At 36.6% G+C, this 21,903-nt stretch overlaps 1 protein-coding gene across 1 annotated transcript; it reads right to left on the bottom strand.

The window, feature by feature from the left end:
- Positions 1 to 617: 617 nt before the first annotated feature.
- Positions 618 to 14,918, bottom strand: LOC121412142 (coagulation factor VIII-like). Its single transcript, XM_041605048.1, has 9 exons — positions 14,897 to 14,918; positions 14,105 to 14,272; positions 11,091 to 11,198; positions 7,213 to 7,569; positions 6,596 to 6,927; positions 4,574 to 4,730; positions 3,012 to 3,217; positions 1,396 to 1,545; positions 618 to 933 (listed from the first exon to the last, which is right to left on the bottom strand). The coding sequence occupies exons 1-9, from the start codon at positions 14,916 to 14,918 to the stop codon at positions 784 to 786; spliced, it is 1,650 nt and encodes a 549-aa protein (XP_041460982.1). The 3' UTR covers positions 618 to 783.
- Between the last annotated feature and the right edge of the window lie 6,985 nt (positions 14,919 to 21,903).

The raw sequence follows: 21,903 nt of genomic DNA, 5'->3' as shown, positions 1-21,903 counted from the left end.
ATATAGGAACTCGGCAGAACATGCAGCATTTTGCTGGTAAACGCCAAGCTGGTATATAACCAATTACCTTGGAAACATTTTACGTCTAGGTTAATCAGTCACAGTGGCTGACGTAATAGACGACAGATATCACTCTCGGGCCTTTTATCAAAGTGGAGACAATGGCAGAGTTGGGATTCGAACTCACAACCTTGCGATTATGAGTCCAATGCTCTTACCAATGGACCACACGACCCGTCAATGTCTGGAATAAGTTTATTTCTTGATCGAAAAATGATACATTTAGCTGTGTTGATATTTGAACCAAAAATATTACAGAAGAACCACGATTTATTTTATTTATTTATTTATTTATTCATTTATTTATTTACTTCACATCTTTATACAGGGTAACCAATTCAGCTTTTTGATTTCTACACTTGCGACTGACACAACAGTGACAATGATAATGAGACTATAGCAAACTCGTGTCATCAGCATACAAAGAAAAAGGAAATTTGATGAGTTAATGATAATTATCAAATATTAACATTATTATTATATTATTATTATTAATCTACTGCGCCAAGCTATAAAAATAATAATTCATAAACCATTCATTCGAATATAATCTACTGCGCCAAGCTATAAAAATAATAATTCATAAACTATTCATTCGACTATAATTTGCATAGAAAACTTAGTTAAGGCCGGAAAGAAAGCTCGCCGTTAGGTATTTCAATGGCCGTAAAGCATTTTAAAATGATTTGCAGTGAATGCTACAGATATCCCACATCACACCCCCTACATTGATGACCCAAGGATTTCACATCTTAGTGCGATGACCCCTCTAGGTGCGTACGTCCTGGGATGAATACGTACTAATCGGGTTGTAACGGGTTGATTGAGCAGAGACGTGACCGGTGATGACCTGTCGTAATTGCCCATGAACACCTTTAAAAGGGAGAATCAAATTATAAATCCTATTGAGTTATAAAGCATAAAGAGCATACATACCACATGTTAAGCTTTAGATTGTGTGTGTGGGGGTGTGAGGCTGTGTGTGTGTGGGTTATGCGTGGGTGAGACTGAGTTCATGGAGATAGTTCAAGCCGGGTGTTAAATCGTGATTTTCCCAAACTCCTACAATTCAAGATTACGCTAATTGGCATGAATAAAAGTTTATACTCATGTGCATGGATTGGGTAATATCGTGTACGAGGTCACGCAACCTTTTTTTCTCTCTCAAAAACTTAAACCGTACTGATTTTTACACTAGCTTATACAAACTTCACAATTCAGAAAGAATTCTCTGTGATATGTTCGCTGGCAGCAGTGGGAAAGTTGTTTTTGTTGGTCCTTAAGGTAAAATCAGAACTTTAAGAATTAAAACACCAAATTTCCATTTTGGCTTACCCTCGTTACTCCACACTCTTCCCATTCTTGCCAAGTGATGTCATCGGCCGAGAACGAGAGCGTGAACGATGTCGTCCAATGAGGGTAGGATGGATGACCACGCCCTTGAGTGATGACACCTGTCACGACGTGATTAGTCATAAGGTCGATCTGTGATTGTGGGTGACAGGCTCATTATGTCTTTGTTTTTACCAAATCTTACTTTCATTTATAATAGGCTGCCAAACATTAAAACATATACTAGAATACATTATATAATTTCTGTACCATTAATAAGTATGTTTAGGTCTATGGTTTTACAATTGAAATGTTCCTTCTATTTTTCTTCATCTTCTATACAGCTCCGTGTATATCTTAAATGCTCGTGAAAATGATGTATGCATGAGTAGTACCAAGGACGTCAAAACTTGCATCGAACATTGAGCAGGAGAGGAAGCGGGAGATGGACGATGTTTGACTATTACGGGACGGGTTTTGAGATGGTTTTGCATGTTGGGGGAGGGGGGACTCTGGACGTTTTGGGTGATTTTGGCTAGTTTATTGACTGAGGCTTGATTGTAGGTTTTTAGCCGGGGGGGGGGGCCACTTCCATTCACGAGTGGATACCATGCGCGACCATGGGGTCTCGAAAAGCACCCTAAACACGTAATTTCCATCTTCTGAAAATGGACACCTTAACAAGTATTGGCGTGTGAAACACTACCCTTAACAAGTATTGGAAACAAAACGATACTATTGGCAAATGTTCCCTGAAATGAACCCCTAAACAAGTACAGGAATGATTTATTGTTACGGGTCCTTCGGTCGTCGGCTTTACCTTATTTGGTTTAGTACGACCCCACCTTCTACACCTCGCGCAAATAGGACTCTAAACACGTAGTATTGGGGCAAAAGGGCATCCTTTATAAAACATTTTGATTTTGTTTTATCATCCCCGCAAATTCGATCCTAGACACGTAATTTTCCTAGCGAAATAGATACCCTTTTTTCATTATTTTTGTGTTTTGACACCCTTATCACGTTACATACGTAACGTGCCCTATCGTGAAAAGGACATCCTTTTACGTTTTTTTTGGTCGCGCATGGTATCCACTCGTCAATGTAAGTGGCCCCCGGGGTTTTTAGTGGATTTTAATCGGGTTTTTGCTGGTTTTTCGTAGTCTTGACGGCTGGTTTTCGGTAGTCTTGGAAGGTTTTGGCTGGCTTTGGCAGGTGAACGGTTTTGCACGATGGGTTTGGCCGTTTTGGGTGCTGCATGGTTTTTACCGGTCTTACGGAACCAGTCTGCTCCGGTAAACTCATTTGATCAAGACTTACATTCATGGGGAAAATTGAAAACAAAAATCCCCAAATTGAGCGTCATTCTAAGTAGGCCTAGGCCCACGACGGGGTCGGATATCAAGAAACTAAGCAAAACATCATTTTTTCCGTTAGGTTTTCTCAATTACATTGCCTACGTGACTGAACGTAGATAAAACACAAATGATTGTGACGATTTGTGCTTTGCAAATGTGTACATATTACTTTTGAACAACAATGAAACATTGTTTGCAAAGTTCTTTAAATCATCGTAATGTCCCGACAAAGGACCTGTCCAGTACATTAGGACACCATACCTTTATCCATGGGTTTTGTTCGGTCGCGTTGGGTAGCCATGCTCCTGGCGTGACATCCGGAATCGCATCCAGATTCAATCGCGCATAGGATGCACCTTGATCCGGATCGGCGAGTGAAGATGCTGTTATACTCTCATTTGCTATCCTCCCATCCTCGACTCCTAGCTTCTCTCCATGCAACGGTACACATCCATTGGTTTCATCATCTGTAAAGACAAAAATAAATCACGATAAATGACAAGAGCGCTCATAGCCCTGGGAAGCAGGAGGGGGGGGGTATAATGTTGCTGAAGCATATGCACCCCAAGCTTAATTTTTCAGGGGGTACTGATACAAAACTGACATTTGCGTAGGCCTGTTATATAATATGCTACACTCTAAAAATTAAGTGCTAATTCAGCTCTTAAAGAGCGTGTATAGTGACTGCACTTCGGAGTGCTGATTTGTCTAGTTCAAATTTGAACGAGAAAAATCAGCACTCCCAAGTGCAGTCACTATACACGCTCTTTAAATTAGCACTTCATTTTTTAGAGTGTATGTACATATAAAGAAACCCCCACTTAATTATCTTTTTATGATGAAGAAAATTCGGCGGATCATTATAAGTAAGTTACGACGTATTAACATTCGAATGATACCGTGACCATGTTTCTTTGATCGTGGGTCACCCGATTAGCATTAGTCTTAATAATAAAGCAATTGCATTGTTCTCCGGCCAAAGCGCCATCCTGCACGTACCATGCACATCATAAATCTTGAGCTAGTGGATATACGGGTTATCCGGAGGGGGATTTCTGTCTCTCTAGCTGTTGTGCTCCAGAATGTGTTTTTTTTTCTTGTTGTAAATCTTAACTAGCTATTGTGACACCACCAAATATAAGACAGTGATAATTGGATATGACCAGGATGAGACGCAGAAGCTTAAAGGACAAGTCCACCCCAACAAAAACTTGATTTGAATAAAAAGAGAAAAATTCAACAAGCATTACACTGAAGATGTCATCAAAATCGGATGTAAGATAAGAACGTTATGGCATTTTAAAGTTCCGCTTCATTTCACAAAACAGTTATATGCACATCTCGGTCTGTATGCAAATGAGGAACTGATGAAATCACTCACTCACTATTTCTTTTGTATTTTATTATATGAAATATGAAATACTTTTATTTTCTATTCATTGTCATGTGAAATGAAGTTTCATTCCTCCCTGAACACGTTTGAATCCCATCATTTTAACATTTTGTGCTTCAGGCAAGGAGGTCGATCCTTATCGTCAAATTCGTAAAAATTGAAATATTGTATAATTCAAAAAAAAAGATAAAAATAATTAGTGAGTGAGTGACATCATCGACTCTCTCATTTGGATGTAACTGGCTGCTCGTTCATATAAATATTTTGTTAAAAATAAGCGAAACTTTGAAATGTCATAACTTTTTTATTTTACATCCGATTATGATGAAATTTTCAGCATTGTGCTTCTCTGATTTTTCTCTATTGATTCAGAGCAACATTTTTCTGAGGTGGACTTGACCTTTAACTAAGGAGTACTGAGGGTACTAACCGGGTTGATCCATGAGAGATTTCACGCCAACGATGTCAAAACGCATGCATGGGGAATGCTCCCACGTCATTGGATGTATCCTGACATATCGGGCAACGATAGGTGGTTGGACCAGATTCATCACGTGCGAGTTGTCATCATAGTTTCCTGGGAAGATCTGTATGATCGACATGATCAAGATGATTATGGATGAAACAGAGACGATCGCAATCAGAATATGCTAAAAAATATGCTTTAAGAAATTATTGTAAAGATAGGGGGAATAGTGTGAGATAGGCCTATACGTCATGTTTTGTTGTTTTTTATTGTTTTTTAGCAACCGAGTGTTTTAATATTGAAAGGCTTACTCCTTGGTAGTGAAGACGAGTAGGGGTCAAGGGGTGGGAGTGTGTGTGTGGGTATTTGTGTGTGTTTATGCCTGAATGAATCTCACAATATGAGACCACCATCAATTTCAAGCTTAAGGACGTTCCACAGTTATGCTTGTGCGCATTATGATCTGCGCATAGTTTACACTCTGCGCGCTGACGTCACAATGGATGAACAGGTGATTAATTAGCTGCGGATATGTCATTTTGAGCTGATTTTCTCATCTTCTGCACTTTAACTGCAGATCCGATGCATTATTTCATGAAGCTAAAAAAATGAATTAGTCCATAGACCATTCAATAACAATTTCTCTACAATTTCAAAATACTTTACTCTGCAGTGCTGCCAAGAATCACGAATATTACCCCGAGTTTGAATAAATGGTAATCGTGGTTTTAATTTTTTCTTCACATAGATACAAAGCATTCGGCATAGTTTTGGTGTTTTAAAAGCACATTTGCTCTAATAAAAATGCTGATAGTTTAAAAACAAGCACACGGACCCCTATTTTTTAATTTCTGTTCCTCTTGGGTATACCTTCCTCTACAACTCTGCAAATTTTGGTGAAAATGACATGGATTTTAAATAAAGTGCAGCATTTATTGTACGTTTGTATTTTGTTACTGAAATTTCACATTTTTGGATTGGGATTTTGTTACTCTTTTACGCCATTTTTAAGAACTGACAGTGCTGTTAAACTTAAAATTGCAAAAATAGCACTATAAATAGATTTTCCATTCTAACGATACAATTATTAACTCTCTTGCGAAATTTGATGACTTTTTCATTGTATTTTGACTGAGTAATAGAGAATTAAACTCATTGTAGTAATCTTGGGCGGTCTAAAAATGCCAAATTCTTTTGAATGCGCAATTCTTCAAAACATCAATTTTGGTGAACTTTGAAGCTCTATAGCAAAAAATCAAGCACATGGACCTATGTTAATTTTTGCATATTTCGAATATCAAGGTTCTAGAGTATCTTTGTGCAAAGTTTGGTGAAAATGACATGGATTTCACTTTAACTGTGGAACGTCCTTCAAGGTATTGTTTAACTTTGTGAGCAGCCGATTTAAAAAATTCTCAAACCAAGATGAAACATGTGTACAAGTGCATGTATTAGAACTAACAAATCCTGAAAACAACCATTATTGAGAATGAAAAGATAATACTACAAGGCAAACCCCGATTTTGTAAATAGGCGTCTAATAGACACCTAAATAGTACACATAAGTGTATGGGATGAAATTAAGATGGTATTTCCGGTCACCTTATATTTCAATTTTTGAAGCACTAAATAATCATTCACAAACGCAATTTTTTTCTGGGCTTCCTTTTTGGAACATATCACAGACACAGGTGACAAGTGTGACCTTCTAGCTCAGATTTTTAAAAAGTCAAACCAATGTTAACCAATCACCGCTCATGATGGCGGTCTACTGCAGGCTCCCGATCCTGCGTTTACTGATTTCTTATTTCTTTAAAGAAAAGTTTACATATTTCGTATCGTTATTTAAAAATTCATTATGTATTATAATTAGGACTATAATATATTAATAATATGGATTGTGTTTATTGTAAAAAAATATTGAATTATTTGAACGTAGATAAAATCAAACAAACTAAATGAATATATAGCTTGTAACTATCTCACCTTCACTAAAGTGTCGTTGTATATATTTGTGTACGTCATCCATGTTCCATTCTTTGTGTAAGAAATGTAATAAGAAGTGACCCATTGCTTTTTTCCTCTTTTCCCTTGTGTAAGTATCCCAGAAATAATGTAATCCTCTTCTCCTAAATGAATTAGGACCCATTGGTCTATAGGAGGATGACCTGGGACCCAAGCTGTTGTCGGAGAATCTATTCGCCCCGCCCATCCACAAACGGTGTCTGGATCCCAGCCAGCCCAGCAGCTAGATTGGTTAATGGCCGAGTCAGGAATATTTGGAAGAAGCCGTTCCCCAATAGGTCCACATACCTGAGCTATAATATAAAGAGTAATGTTTGAACTTGAATACTCTCATAATATTATCATATCAAATGGAACGCTTTCTCCGGGCCTTTCTTATGTTTAAGAGTTATGTCATGATTAATGTGTAATTTGTAATCAATGTTACTGTAGTGGCGTACCTGGCCATTTTGAGATTTTTGAAGGGTATATGCGTTATGGACACACCGATTTGACTGGCAGACGTTTAATTCTAAAATTGTCTAATCAATCAATATATCAATCAAAATTTAGTGACTTCTATCTATGGTGCTACTTACGTGTACAGCAAATCACTGCAGCATTCCACATGAGGCTCGTATCCTGTTCATCAGAGGCCGTGTTGTACCAGCATTCTGAAATGTATTGAGGATCTGGCGGGCAGGCTATTTCACCGTATTGGGATTGGTTAAGTACCGATTGGTTAATGGGATCTTGAGACTGGTATAGATCCCCACTCACAATAGCAAACGCACCGCTGTATCCCAGATATCTGCACACAAGATGGGCAGCTTCCATCGTCCAGGAATGCCGAAGAAAATATTGTGTCTGGTTAACATCATTGATGGCGGTGAATGCGACACGCCCCTCACTGCTGCTGTTCCCGCCAAAGAGACGGAGAGACGTAATGAAACGATCTAGTAAAGAAAATAATAAATGTGTGACGTAAGACTATAACAAGCACCCCGAAAACTCTTTACAAGACTACCCCTGCACCTCGAAATAGTCACATTTCCCAATGTGAAAAAGACCGATATATATATATACACAACAAAAAAAGTAAGTCCCCCCTTAAACAAACATCAATAATTTCCGAACCAATGCCAGTTTTTAATATATTTTTACATGAGCGTGTAGGTAATTTTATAAGCTACCCTCTGAGTAAATGTTGTGGACGTATTTTGCGTCATGCTTCAGTGAGCACCGTCAGAAGGCAAAAATGTCACTTTTCAAAAGTCACAAGCCAAATATCATGACTTTGATTCCATTTTATTGGAACTAATTCCACATTCTCATCATGAAAAATAGTCAGAAGGCTTGTAAAGGTACTTTCTAAAAGACGATACAACTTTTTTGGCTAAATTTCACGGTTGAATAAACAGAAGCCCATATTTGCTATAATTTGATTTTTATGCATTTAGATCAATAAGATTGGAAGAATATGATGACAGTTATTTTTGGAAAGAGTATCTTCAACAATATTCATCGTTTCACGGTTCAATGAACATTTATTGAAAACAAAAAATACGATTTTCAAATATCATAGGCAAGTATTGTTTCATTTTGGTAACTGAAAATGATCTTTTCTCAACTTTTTCGTTATGTTCACGGCCATTTAACATGCTTCAATGATTCAAAGGTGTTTATTTATAAAACATTCACGCTTGAATGAACATGTGGAACGTGATTAGCTCTTTTTTACGTTATTGGAAAAAATGCAATTTGTAACTATGGATATCTGTCACAAACGTCCTTGCATAGTTCATTTGATTTGATTTTTATGAAAATCCCGATGTTTAATGCATCAGTGAGCACACAATATTCGAAAATTATGCAAATGAGAAGAAAGTTCAAGGCCTTGGCCCCACTCTGTGCCGTGTTGAATGGTTATTTTGGTGTGCGCGCCTTTTGGATAGTGTTACTCCGAAGCCATGTGCGAAGTTTCATGAAATAACTGTTGGCAGAAGTAACAAAAACCGTCCATGAAACAAACCCTCATTTCATATTTGTGAAAATTTTGACTTCTTCTCTCATAGACTTGTGTACATTATGGGTGCATACGTTTAAGAATAAGTAACCCCTTATTCAATATGGTGGAACTTTTTTTCAAGGCTGTCTTTAGCAATGTAATTTGGCAGTAATGTTCATCAACCTATGGGCAGAATTCTGTGCAAAAATGAAATCGATATCTTCATTCATGGATGAGTGAGCACGCATCAAAGTGGGAAAATTGGTATTTTCATTGTCACAGACTCATTTTAAAGGGTAATATTCAGGGCGAAAATGTTTTTTTTATCATCCATCATTTCTATCACCACACACTTTCCGAACTTTAAACATATTTTTCATGGTTGAGCGAGCACATTCGAAAACTTAGGTATGAATACTCTTTATACGGCTTAAATGTATTTTTTTCGTAACAATTTCTCATGATCAGTTTAATTTATGGGCAAATCAGTGGTGGATCCAGAATTTTAAAATGGGGGAGGGGCCTATAATTGGGGGAGCCACCAACGTTTTCAAATTTTAACATGATCTAACAAGTTGTAGAGGATACCACCATAAACCCCTATGATGATCCGTCACAATACAGGGCCGCGGAACGGGTTTCAAAGTAGGGGGGGACTGAGCCAAAAGTGGGAGGGTGGGGGCTGACCATGCAAAAAATCACAATCGTTTGGTAATTTTTACATTTTTGCACATGCTTTTTGAAAAAAGTGGGGAGCTGAAACCCCCCCATCCCCCGCTTCCGCGGCCCCTGCAATACAATGTGCTCACTCAACCATGAACATACGATATCAAATTGTGTGTGGAATGAATAAATGATGGATAGTAAAACAGTAAACACCATAAAATTCACCTAAAATCAAATTTTGTCCAACTTTGTATTTGCACAATCTGAAACACGACTCTTGTGACTTTCAAAAATTGTCATTTTTAATTCAATCTTTGATTACTCATGCATAACTCAAATGATCCATCTCACATTTCTCCAGGAGTTGCCTAATGAGTGTAAAAACCACCTACGAAATAGCATATCTCAAAATAATTCCGTTCAAAAGTTACAGCAATTTAATTTAGGGGGGACTTACTTTTTTTGTTGTGTTATATATATATATATATATATAAATGTGTAAAGTTATACATACAACAGCTTTTGACAACTCTTTTTTATTTAAATATTGTAAAGGAATGGATGAAGAGAACAGTGGTAGGCGTAGCTTCAATCAAGGTTCCCCAGAGCTATCTACCCTTTGGAAAAATTGGTGATGCCGAAAAAATGTCTCTGCCGGGAATCGAACCCGGGCCCCCAGCTTTGAACGCCGGTGCCTTAACCACTAGACCACAGAGACGGGTTAGTGGCTAGGCCGAACCCAATCCGATTGACCGTCAGTTAGACAGATTTTCGAAACTATACCATTTATAATTTTTTCGGCATCACCAATTTTTCCAAAGAGTAGATAGCTCTGGGGAACCTTGATTTAAGCTACGCCTACCATTGTTCTCTTCATCCATTTCTTTACAATATTAAAAAAAAAGAGTTGCCAAAAGCTGTTGTACATGTATAACTTTACACATTTGTATTTCTTCTCCCATACATGTACTGTATCGAAGCAATAGCTTTGATCCAGCTGAGGCATGGCGGCTTGTCATTGTTCTAAACCCACCTTCACCGACAAATGAAATTATAATTGGTAAGATGATATTAATGCAACATGTTAAGTAAAAGGAGAGATCTAAAGATGCCACAGTTTTGCCTTTTACTTTTGCATTTCAGTACATGATTTATGGCACATTATTTTACTTGTTCATCATCATAATGTTGAGCAAAGTTTGATTACTGAACATGTGTGGCATTGCTGTAATATATGCCTACTGCAGATTTAATCAGGAGGATTTCGTCTGGTCAAATCTGAAAAAAAAAACATTTTATTAATTCACACTACCAAAAAAAATGTGCATACAACTGATTGAAGTGATGTTAAATCAAGGAGTTTTGGTTAAATATCATAATCGTCTCATTTGACTCTCGATAGCTCCGTCGGTATAGAGCGGGGGTTTCGGATTCCGGTGATCCGGGTTCGGTTCACAATTGGTGCGGTAGTGCCCTTTGGTAAAGCATTTTAAATCCTCATTACCAGGTCCCTTGGAGGGGATCTTAAGCCGTCGGTCTTCTTGTTGCTTGCTTACGATCATTCATGCTTTCTTGGCAATGCAGGTAAAAAGAAATCTATCATTTCCACTCAGCATTATGACTGATTGATTTTCCCCTATAATTGTATCCAAATTACTTTTTTTTTGGGGGGGGGGTGGATTGAATTCCCATGTAAATGGAAAAAATATCAACTATGCATACAGATCTTGTTTTACATCTTGTAATGGTCAGAATAGGTGAAACTAAAAGAATGGTTAGCCTGTATATACAGGCACTACGAACCTTGTTTTTCACATTGCTTCCCGTGGTATGTCGTTTTACAAGTGCAATTGTATCCTTCTATGGTCTCGAAACATGTCCCATCGTTGAGACAAGGCACTGATGAGCAATCTGATGAGAATAAATTACATAAACGTCAATGCTTATTAGCTAAAAAAAAAAAGAGAGAGAGAGAGATGATAACATGTAATGGATCGGAATCCTCAAAATCATGATGTCATTCCAATGCTGCATGCATATTCTACCTGGACCTGCTTTAAATCCGTGTTCACAAATACAGCTTTATATTGGTTCCTGTTTCAGGTTGGCCCCTGGGGCCCGTAACACAAAGCTTAGCAATCGATCATAGAACATTTCTATATGATTGATTGCATTGACTACAATGTACAATCAATATAGTGAAAATCAAACGTACGATATAATTAATCGCTAACTTCTGTGTTACGCGAACCTGTGCGTCGTCGACGCCAGAAATTCATTATTTAATGATAAGTTCCCGCCTGGCAACTTGATGCGCGATGACTTTCCACGGTAGATTTTATGGTCAACCGTCAAAATTTGGGGCTTTTACATTATTTTCGCTTTTGAATTGGGTCTTTCGTAATTTTTACGCCATTTTCACCAGAAAATTGGATTTCCTGTAAAAAACGGTATTTTACAGTAAGAAATACATGTACGTTTCATTTATGAAAGTATCGAGAGTATAATGTACTATTTCCACGGTTGCATAGTTTTAGGTATTACTTGTTTTTTTTATAGCTTGGATAAAATGAGATTATAAGTAAATCTTATGGGATTAAAGTTGAAATCATCGAAAGGAAGGCTGCTGTCTGATATCATGATGGAATTTACTTATCAGGATCTTCTTTTTTTCTTGACTTTCATTCAATTTGTTTCCATTTCATTAAGCACGAGGCCTACCTCAGCCAGCAGACTGTTCTCCCGCAAGGAGACACAAAGGTATTTGAAATCGAACTTGTTGTGGAGTTGTATGAAAAAAGAACAATGGAAAAAAAAACGTTGATATTCCATTACCATTACAAAGAAGGAGGTCGACATTTATTTTTTTATGCCTACAGACCAAGATAAAATCATTCAATCGTGTATCACACCTTTATTAAAATTGGATATTAGCATTGGTGGAGTAACTTTAATCAATATCAAATATCACGTACAGAAGTTTCTTTTCTATTATGGGAGGGGACTCGAGCATCATTATTTTGATTAAAAATTGCCATTCAAAGTATATTGCCTTGAGCGGTGCACGTAGACATGCTTTCAGAAAATAATGGGGAGTCCAATGATTCCCTTCTTCGGCACCGTACAGTGTCGATAAGAAAAGGTTTTATTATTATCTTGATGAGGGGAGTGATAAAATGACGAAAAATGTAATGGAATGATTATCATATTAACTCGAAGGATTTGAATGTATAGTATGAAATGTGTGAGTCATGCTCATGATTTATAACAACAAGGGAGAATGAGGCAAGTCGTTATATGATAACTGAAGAGGAGAACATAATTATATATCGGGAGACGGGAGATATTGCAACAAGGGATGTAAAGAATGAAGGATTGATGATGACAAAAGCCAAAAAGAATGCTGAAGACGTAGGTTCAGAGAAATCGTAGTTTTACTGCAGGCTCAAGCCATAACTATTAAAGCCTTGGTCAGAGGTCGGAGTAACTCTGTCCATATGCTGACGGGCACTACTCCGACCTTACCTCGACGTTACTCCAACCACAGCAGCCTATACGTCTGGGTGGTGACGGGGTCGTGGTAAGATTAATATCTTCGGAATTTGAATCCATGCATCATATAACTAAGAACCCACTTCTGAAACAAGATAATGTGATATAACATTCTTCTTCTAAACTTTTTTTAATGACTTTACAACACAATTACAACATGATTACAATACAATTACACTGTCCAGCAGTTGTTTTCAAAATTGAGCAACATGCAAAAAGTTCGACATGTTCATTGTACTGTTGCATTTCAATGGATGAATGGATATTAAACGCACTGAACCAAACCAAATTATAAAAAAGTATATTGACGACCATGAACATATTGATTAATATTATTGCTTGAGAAGTGAAGCATTTCGCACATCAATCATGATTAGGTTCAAACTTGTTCATATTTGTTTTCCTTTTGATGTCCGTCTCATCGGGAGATGAGCATTCAGCGACGCAGAAGAAATATGTATACATGGAGTAGGCCTATATTGTAGGGAGTAGTTCTCATAGCAACGCAGAATGGTTTCAGATTATTCAAAATTAATACTAAAAGTCCTTCATGACGCAAAGCAACCAAAAACCTTTGTCGAAAATTGGTAATTCAAAACAGTGGTTTGTCCTGGGATCTGGACAGACAACACAATAATTTGCAACTTTTGGTCAGCTCCGAAATTTACGACGAAACTCCTGTGTTTCAGTCCACTTACTTTCGACAAAAATCCGCGCAGCTGTCCATTGTAATTTGACTTGCATTTGCAATCGATTTATCACGTATAGTATAGAATCTGTTCCCGTTGCAACTGCAAAGACTCCCTTACTCCTGTGACGGAGTAGAAACTTGCGACTTATAGTGCTTTATTGAAATAAATCAACATAATTTAACAAAACATACAATGCATTCAGCTCGTCTGTCATCATACATTATCATATTCATAATTATTTAATTTAAAGTGTATCATTTGGGTCGGGCTTACATCATCAGGGACGGACTGAGCTTTTCGCCATACTCTCCATACCCTCTAAAAAGCAAGAGCTATAAGCTAGTACATTCCTCCTAAGTGGTTCCCTTGGACTGAACTGCACATCCCTTTTTTTTAGTGCAATGCTCCATCTGATGGAGTGAATTTACTGCATTTTTAGACACCTTTTCTCTAAAAAGGATTTAAAATCAACTCTCGTAAGATCATACCTCACTCCCAAGGGACTCGATCGTACCTCAACTCCAATAGGAGTGTAATGAGGGAGTAAATTGGCTTCCATTTTTTTCCTTTTACCTGGTTTTCTGCAAATGTATTGAGTAATTCCTTCTGGTAAAGTAGGGGAGTTAAACCGCTGCTCCACTGGCAAGAGTTTAGGAAAGGTAGGGATGATGTTCCCATCCGATGACGTCACAGGCTGGCACGATATTAAGCCGAAATTCGAGCAAAATGGTATACCTTGACCTGTGGAAGAAGGATGTCATTAAAAAAAACACAACATAAACTTTACATAGCTCGCAATGATCTGGTGTCCAGCGCACCTTTCAAAGAATAACATCACAAGCTAATTCCTACAAAAAATGTCAACATGTGCGTTTGTGTTTTGTCAATATTGAAATTCAAAGTGCAGTGTAGTCCTTTAAGGCCACTGCTGTTTGGCTATTTTCTTCATATTTTTAAATTCAAAATTTGTATATTTTACTGCACTGTAGGCCTACATTTTAAATAATGCAGCACATGGTTTCGATCGACTTTCCTCGTTATCCTTGTCATAACGCAACGTCTCTAAATATCAGGCACAATGCCTAAAATAGGGAGCTTTCGTACCATGCAGGACGTTGCTGAACGCTTTCAAGAACATAGAAAATGTATCGTGCAGTGCCCTTCATGATGACAATGAGCGAAAGCCTTTGTCGAGAACTGGTAAATCAAAACAACAGTTAAGTCCTGGTGGGTGTTTCATAAAACTAGTTGTTCGTATAAGGTTACGCAAGACTTTGGCACGATGGTGACTTTTCTTAGCACATATAAGATCAGTCGTGCGTAAAGTTGTGCGTAACTTTACGAAAAGTTTTATGAAACACCCACCTGTACTCTGAACAAACGGCATACGCATACACTCTAAAAACAAATCAGTAAAAAATGACTAGTTAATAGGGTCAGCTGGGTGAAACTGTTTTTCTAGTCATATTTGACTATTTTCTATGTTCTATTTTACTAGAACATAGTTATTTCTGACTAGAATATACGTCAGAAATGTGATTATCAGTGATTGTTCAGTTGCACCCAGCTGACTACTGGTCTAGTCAATTTGACTGATTTGTTTTAAGAGTGTATGTGTCATTTTTCATTAGCTCTGAAAGCTAGGACGTTTTCAATGCATTCGTAATTACGTTCCTGAACTCGTTCTCTGCGCGGCGTTGTGAATACTCACTAGTTATTGTCTACCGGCTGACCTGGACGACCACACAGCAAAAACTGTGGTGTTAACCGGTGTACATAGAGGATCACACCAGTTATTTTACACCGGTGTTAAATATGTGGTGTTAGCTTTACACCTATAGGTGTTATTACAACACCTTCTGTTGTTACATTTACACTCTTTGGTGTTACGCTTAATCTCTGGGGTGTAATTTTAACACCTCAGGGTGTGGTCCTCTATTAAAACCAACTGGTGTCAGTTTTAACACCGCAGTTTTTACAGTGCAGTAATGGTTCTTTTACAAGCCAATTGGTTACATTTACATTATTTGAAAAAACATTCTCTTAGAATCCTCTTCATCTTTTAACACCATTCATGACTTTGAAATGGTTTCTTTATTCGTAATATCTTTGTTCCATGTTTTTATTTTGAACGTTATAATACACGATTTACCTGTTGAGAGAGTGCCGCTCAGAGCAAACCAAAGTATTCCAAAAATAATCTGAAATAAATAAATGAACATACGAGTACCAAACAGAATATGTTATCAAGACAAATTCTATCTCAAGATAAAAGGGGGAATTAAAATTTTTTAATATCTTGATATCTAAAAAGGGTCGACATCAATGAATGCAAACAAATTACTTTCCTATACTTCGAAGTAGAATAGGCTAAGTATGAATTGAGCCTAAGTTTAAGTATCAAACAACGATTATAAACAGTAATTGGAAAGTACGTCAAGAGGTTACAGGCCAAGTCCATCGCAACAATAAGTTGATGAATGGATGAAAATAAATCAAACAGGCATAACGCTGAACATACTCATCAAAATAGAAAACCGGAAACCACAATACGGATTTAACCGATAAAAACCGTTGAAGGGGGTTGGCATCGATGTGATTTGTCATTTTTTGTAAATCAATATTTACTTTTTGTATAATATGTTTGCATATTAAAATGGAGAACACCAAAAAGGGATCATTCCATAAACCAATAGAGGAGATTTAATTGCTTAAAATTCAAATCAGTCACATAATGAAAAAAAAATGAAAGGAATTATGTAGAGTTCAGTGGGTATTTTCTTTTCGAGGTGAAAATGTCTGAGATATTTTCATGTGTGCACACTCAGCCTTTTTTATATAAAACTCTTCTAGGCGTCAAGTAGACAACTCCAAATTGATAAACATTATTCCTATCATTAAGGCACCATCCCTGAGGCATGTCGGAAGAAGCAACAAATCGTTGTCATCAGTGGCGTAACAGGCGGATTTCACCGGGAAAATAAAAAAAAACGGGAAAATGGAGAAAGGAATTTGAAAACAAAGAAAAGGGCCAAGAAAAAATAGTAACATGACCGAGGATAGAAAATAAAGAGCGGGAAGAAAGATAAACTGCATTTCACATTGTGCTATAGGCTTGTTATATTTTATGCAAATAAGTAGGGGCTCTTCATCTATAACCTTCAAATTAAGCTTTACGTTCAATCACTGGCGTACAGGCGGGGGGGGGATAAAAGAAATTATAGGAAACATTAATGTCAAAATTTGGATTTTTGTATTAAAAATGTCAAAATCTTTACACAATTTTTTTAAAGATAAATTCTGCCTCATTACACCATTACGCCTGTTCATATACCATGATATGACCGGGAAATTTTTGGCTCTAGCCCCCCCCCCAGAAGCGGATCTAGAGGGGACCATTTTTTAAAATCTTATCTTTTTTTAAACTTGTAATTTTACTTTATTCTATTTCTATATATTTATTTCATTTATTATTATTATTATTATTATTTCTTTTTAGGCTAACAGTGCTTATTCCAAGGTCCCCAATTCTTTGTATCTGTTTTGTTAACTGGCCTTACATTGCAGGAAAATGCAACTTCATTTTACAAATTTTCATGGGGGTTAATTTGGCACCGACCTCTATACCAAAAATAGTGGTGTTTTAGATGCAAGAAAACGCCATTTTCACACACAGATTTTCAAAAATTTTCCCTACTGTGGGAAGGGGGACATTCCCCTCCCATACCCTCCCCCTCGCTCGCTTCGCTCGCTGGACTCGGTCGCTACGCTCCCTCGCATACCACCCCACCCCCCCTTTATAAAAAGCTGGATCCGCCCCTGTCACCGACCCCTGTTGCGCCGCTGGTTGTCATTTATTAAATATTTATATCAATTTCAACTTACGAGTTGCTGGAACCTTATTCTATATCCGCCTAATTCATGCTTTATCAGATTAAAAAGTAATAATAAAAAACTTTAGAAAAAATAAGGATAACTGAAGAAATAAGAAAACAAATTAAATTACTTGTAAAAAAATGATTAAAAACTCACCATTTTGATGGATGATTTTTGTAAATCGTTGGGTTGTTGAATTGTGCAAGACGATTTCAAAATGACAAATAACCGTCCAGCATGCATATATATTACATTGCTTCATTCAAGGTCAACATGGGCTACTGCATTCCAAACTGATTAATTAATGATCACGTCCAATACAGAATAGGCCTACCTGAAAAAAAAGGATCCTGGGCGCTGAGTAAAGAGATTGGTGGTGATGGGGGGGGGGGGGTGCAACCCATTCTGTCTCAGACTTTCATGTTTTCTTTCACTAGTCAAGGGCGTTCCGTCTGAAACGCCATAGTGATTTTTATAGTTATCTTAAAACAATCACGGTTATAAGTGTCATTTACTTTGTGGCGTGGCGAGATAATTCAAAAGGCCTTTTCGACTTATCATGTCGACATGGCAAGATACATTATCCTACATGTTATCTTGCCCAGTCTTCGTAAAAAAATGTTGTATGTCGTTGATGTGGTAAGATACATTACCCACTTAGTCGACTCATAACAATTTTACATATCAACAAGATGAGACACATTACCTCGCCATGTGAATTTGGTAAGATAACGTCTGTCGCCATGTCGACATTAAACTTTTTGTAAGTCGACTTTGCAAGATATCATACATTGTAGTGTCAACAAGGCTGTTAGGTCGACTTGGTAAGATAACGTATCTCACTATTTCGACTCATAACAAGTCTTTTGAAGTCCTCATGGTAAGATAAAATATCCCACTATGTCGACATAAGGCTGTTAATGGCAAGATGATATATCTCACTATGTCGACATAACAAGTATTTAGTCATCATGACAAGATGATATAATGTATCTTACTATGTCTACATAACAAGGCTGTTATGTAGACATAACAAGATGATATATCTCACCATGTCGACATAACAAGGCTGTTTAGTCGTCACGGCCAGATAAAATATCGCCATCTCGTCAAAAAGATCATGGGCCTAGAAGTTTTCCTATAACAGATTCAGTTGAATACAAAAGCATCTCTAGAAAGGGACGGGAAGAAGATGGACATCCACTTCTGTTATAAAACGAATATGAAGAAATATAAGGAAGATGATAATCATCTCAAATCAGAGGACACATGGATCAAATCACCAACTTGTCAAACTAGACAAGACACGACGTGATTGGATTGACGAGTTTGGCAGTGGGAACGCGCGTAATCGTGACACTCCTCGATACGTTTTGATTACCCATTTATTATTATGATTGGTTTGTTAACTGTCAAAGTAATATTGAATTCTGATTGAAGGTGGGTGATATTAAATATTGATTAATTGATATTAGTGTTATTGCACGGTAGTAGAACAAAAGAACGTCAAACGCCCTTGCGAACGAGCCTTCAACAATACACGATACGCATGGCATCCTTAATGGCCTAGCCAGGGATAATGTCCAGGATAGAAGAGGCATAACCTTGTTTTTTTATATATACAATATTTTTTGATGGTTTCTTGTCAATTCGAGGGTGCTGATTACGAATCTGAATGATGCCACTCGTGTAACCTTGAGCATTTTCCGCAAATTGGCAAAATCCAATATGGCCGCCAAAATATGCAAATTACCCATGGAACTCATAAAATTGTCCGCCAATTGGCTGTGAAATGCATGAAATTGTATGGCAGGAGTGAAATACAATCTTAAAAAATAATTTTTGACAAAAAAAATTATTTTCCTGATATTCAAAATGGCCGCCATAGGCCATTGTATACACTATCATGTACAATACGAATAGGTAAAACTAATTTTCACAAAAATGAGCACTAAACTGCAAAAATCGCGATATATGAACGAAGTAATATATGCAAATCATCATTACTAATGAGATATATTATTTATTATGTCAAATGTGGGAACATTGCTGTATTTTGATATCTAAAATAGCCGCCACTAGCCCAAACAGTATTTAGTACAATGGCAATGAGGGCCCAAAAATTTACAAGAGTACAAGAGTGATCACTAAAACGCTTATTATGAAGATTAAACAATTGGAATACTGACTATAAACATAATTATTAACGAAATATATAATTAATATGCCATGTATGTGGTGAATGTTGTATTTTATTAATTCAAAATGGCTGCCAAAGGCCTAAAAGTATTATGCACAATGAGAAATGGGAGAGAAAATAATTCACAAGAGTGAGCGCTAAAATGAATATATATGTGATAAATTAATTGAATACTGTCTAAAAACGTATTTTCTAACGAAATGTATCATTAAGATTTCAAGTTTGTGTTAAATACTGTATTTTGACTTTCAAAATGGCCGCCATCGACATTAACTGTATTATGTATAATGCAAAGTGGGAAACCAATATTCACAGGAGTGAGCACCATAAATGCACGTAATAGTGATCTATGAGTAAAATGTTGTCTGAAAGCATAATTTCTATTAAGATATATCATTTATTCTACCATTTAGGTGATAAATATGGTTATTTTAAAGTCAAAATGGCTGCTACAGTCCCTTAATACGGTATTATGCACAATATGAATGGGAACAAATCATTTCAACAGAATTTCGCTTTGCTTGGTCAAATGGTGATGTATTAGTGGAATGTTGTCTGAAAACATGATTTATAACAAAATATATCATATCTTATGTAATTTAGGTGATAAATACTGTATTTCAACATTAAAAATGGCTGTCGTATGTCCCTTTTGTGAACATTATTTGTCTCCATCCAAATTTTATATTATACGATAAGTGCCTATGGTGGCCATTTTCAATTTAAAAATGCAGCATTTATCACCTTAATCATACAACATTATGATATATCTCGTTAGAAACCGTGGTTTTAGACAATAATTCACCCTTACATCACAATTCACAATTATATGCAATATTTCGAGTCAAGAAAAGCCAAATTCTGTCAAAATTATATGTCCCATGTTACAATGTACACAATACTTTTAGGACCTATGGCAGCCATTTTGGATTTCAAAGTACAGCATTTATTACCTCCACCATCCACGCCCACGACCAATATGTGATGTATTTAGTTAGAAATAATGTTTAAGACAATATCTTTACTCGTACATCACAGTTATCATGGTTATATGCATTTTATGATTCTCACTCTTGTGAAAATTAGTTTCCCTGTTCGTATGTTACATTTAGTTAGGGCGTGTAGAGGTTATTTTTAATGTCAAAATACAGTATTTATCACCTATATGGAAGAAGAAAAGCAATGATTAAAAATATGTTTTCAACCGGGGTTTTCAAATAACATTTTACTCATACAACAGGATTATATGGATGTCATAGTCAAGCAAATCCAAATTCTTACAAAATTATATGTCCCAATTCACATTGTAGATAATATTGTTAGGGTCTATAGGGGCCATTTTGAATTTCATAATACAGTATTTATCTCATGCATGACAAAAGAAATGATACGTCTTGCTATAAAACATGTTGTCAGACAATATTTTACTCACAGATCACAATTACATGCATCTTATGTTTCTTACTCGTGTGAAAATAAGTTTCTCAATTCGCATTGTACATGATGAATATAGGGGCTATGGCGGCCATTTTGAATTTCAAAATACAGCATTTATCACATAAATGGCATATTAACAATTATGTTTTTAGTCAGTATTCCACTCGTTTATCTTAATAATATGCATTTTAATGCTCAATCTTGTCATTTTTTTGGCCCCGGCCATTGCCATTGTACATAATACTCTTTGGGCCATGCAGTGGAGGCTATTTTTTATATCAAAATGCAGCAATGTTCACATATTTGACATAATGAATAATATATCTCATTAGTAATGATGATTTGCATATATTACTTCGTTCATACATCGCGATTTTTGCAGTTTAGTGCTCATTTTTGTGAAAATTAGTTTTACCTATTCGTATTGTACAAGATACTGTATTCAATGGCCTATGGCGGCCATTTTGAATATCAGGAAAATAAATATTTTTGTCAAAAATTATTTTTTAAGATTGTATTTCACTCCTGCCATTAGATTTCATGCATTTCACAGTCAATGTGCGGACATTTTTATGAGTTTCATGGGTAATTTGCATATTTTGGCGGCCATATTGGATTTTGCCAATTTGCGGAAAATGCTCAAGGTTACACGAGTGGCATCATTCAAATTCGTAATCAGCACCCTCGAATTGACAAGAAACCATCAAAAAATATTATATATATAAAAAAACAAGGTTTGGTCAATTTTCTATGGGGCCTATCCTGGACTATAATACTCGGATATTATTTGGCACTGAGAACTTAAATATTTACACACTCCCCTTTTTTTTCTCCAAATAAGTGCCTTTTATTATCATTA

Source organism: Lytechinus variegatus, chromosome 3 (genome assembly GCF_018143015.1).
Source record: "Lytechinus variegatus isolate NC3 chromosome 3, Lvar_3.0, whole genome shotgun sequence".
Lineage (NCBI taxonomy): Eukaryota > Metazoa > Echinodermata > Echinoidea > Temnopleuroida > Toxopneustidae > Lytechinus > Lytechinus variegatus.
Note: the sequence above shows the minus strand (reverse complement) of the source record. Positions and strands in the feature narration are given on the sequence as shown.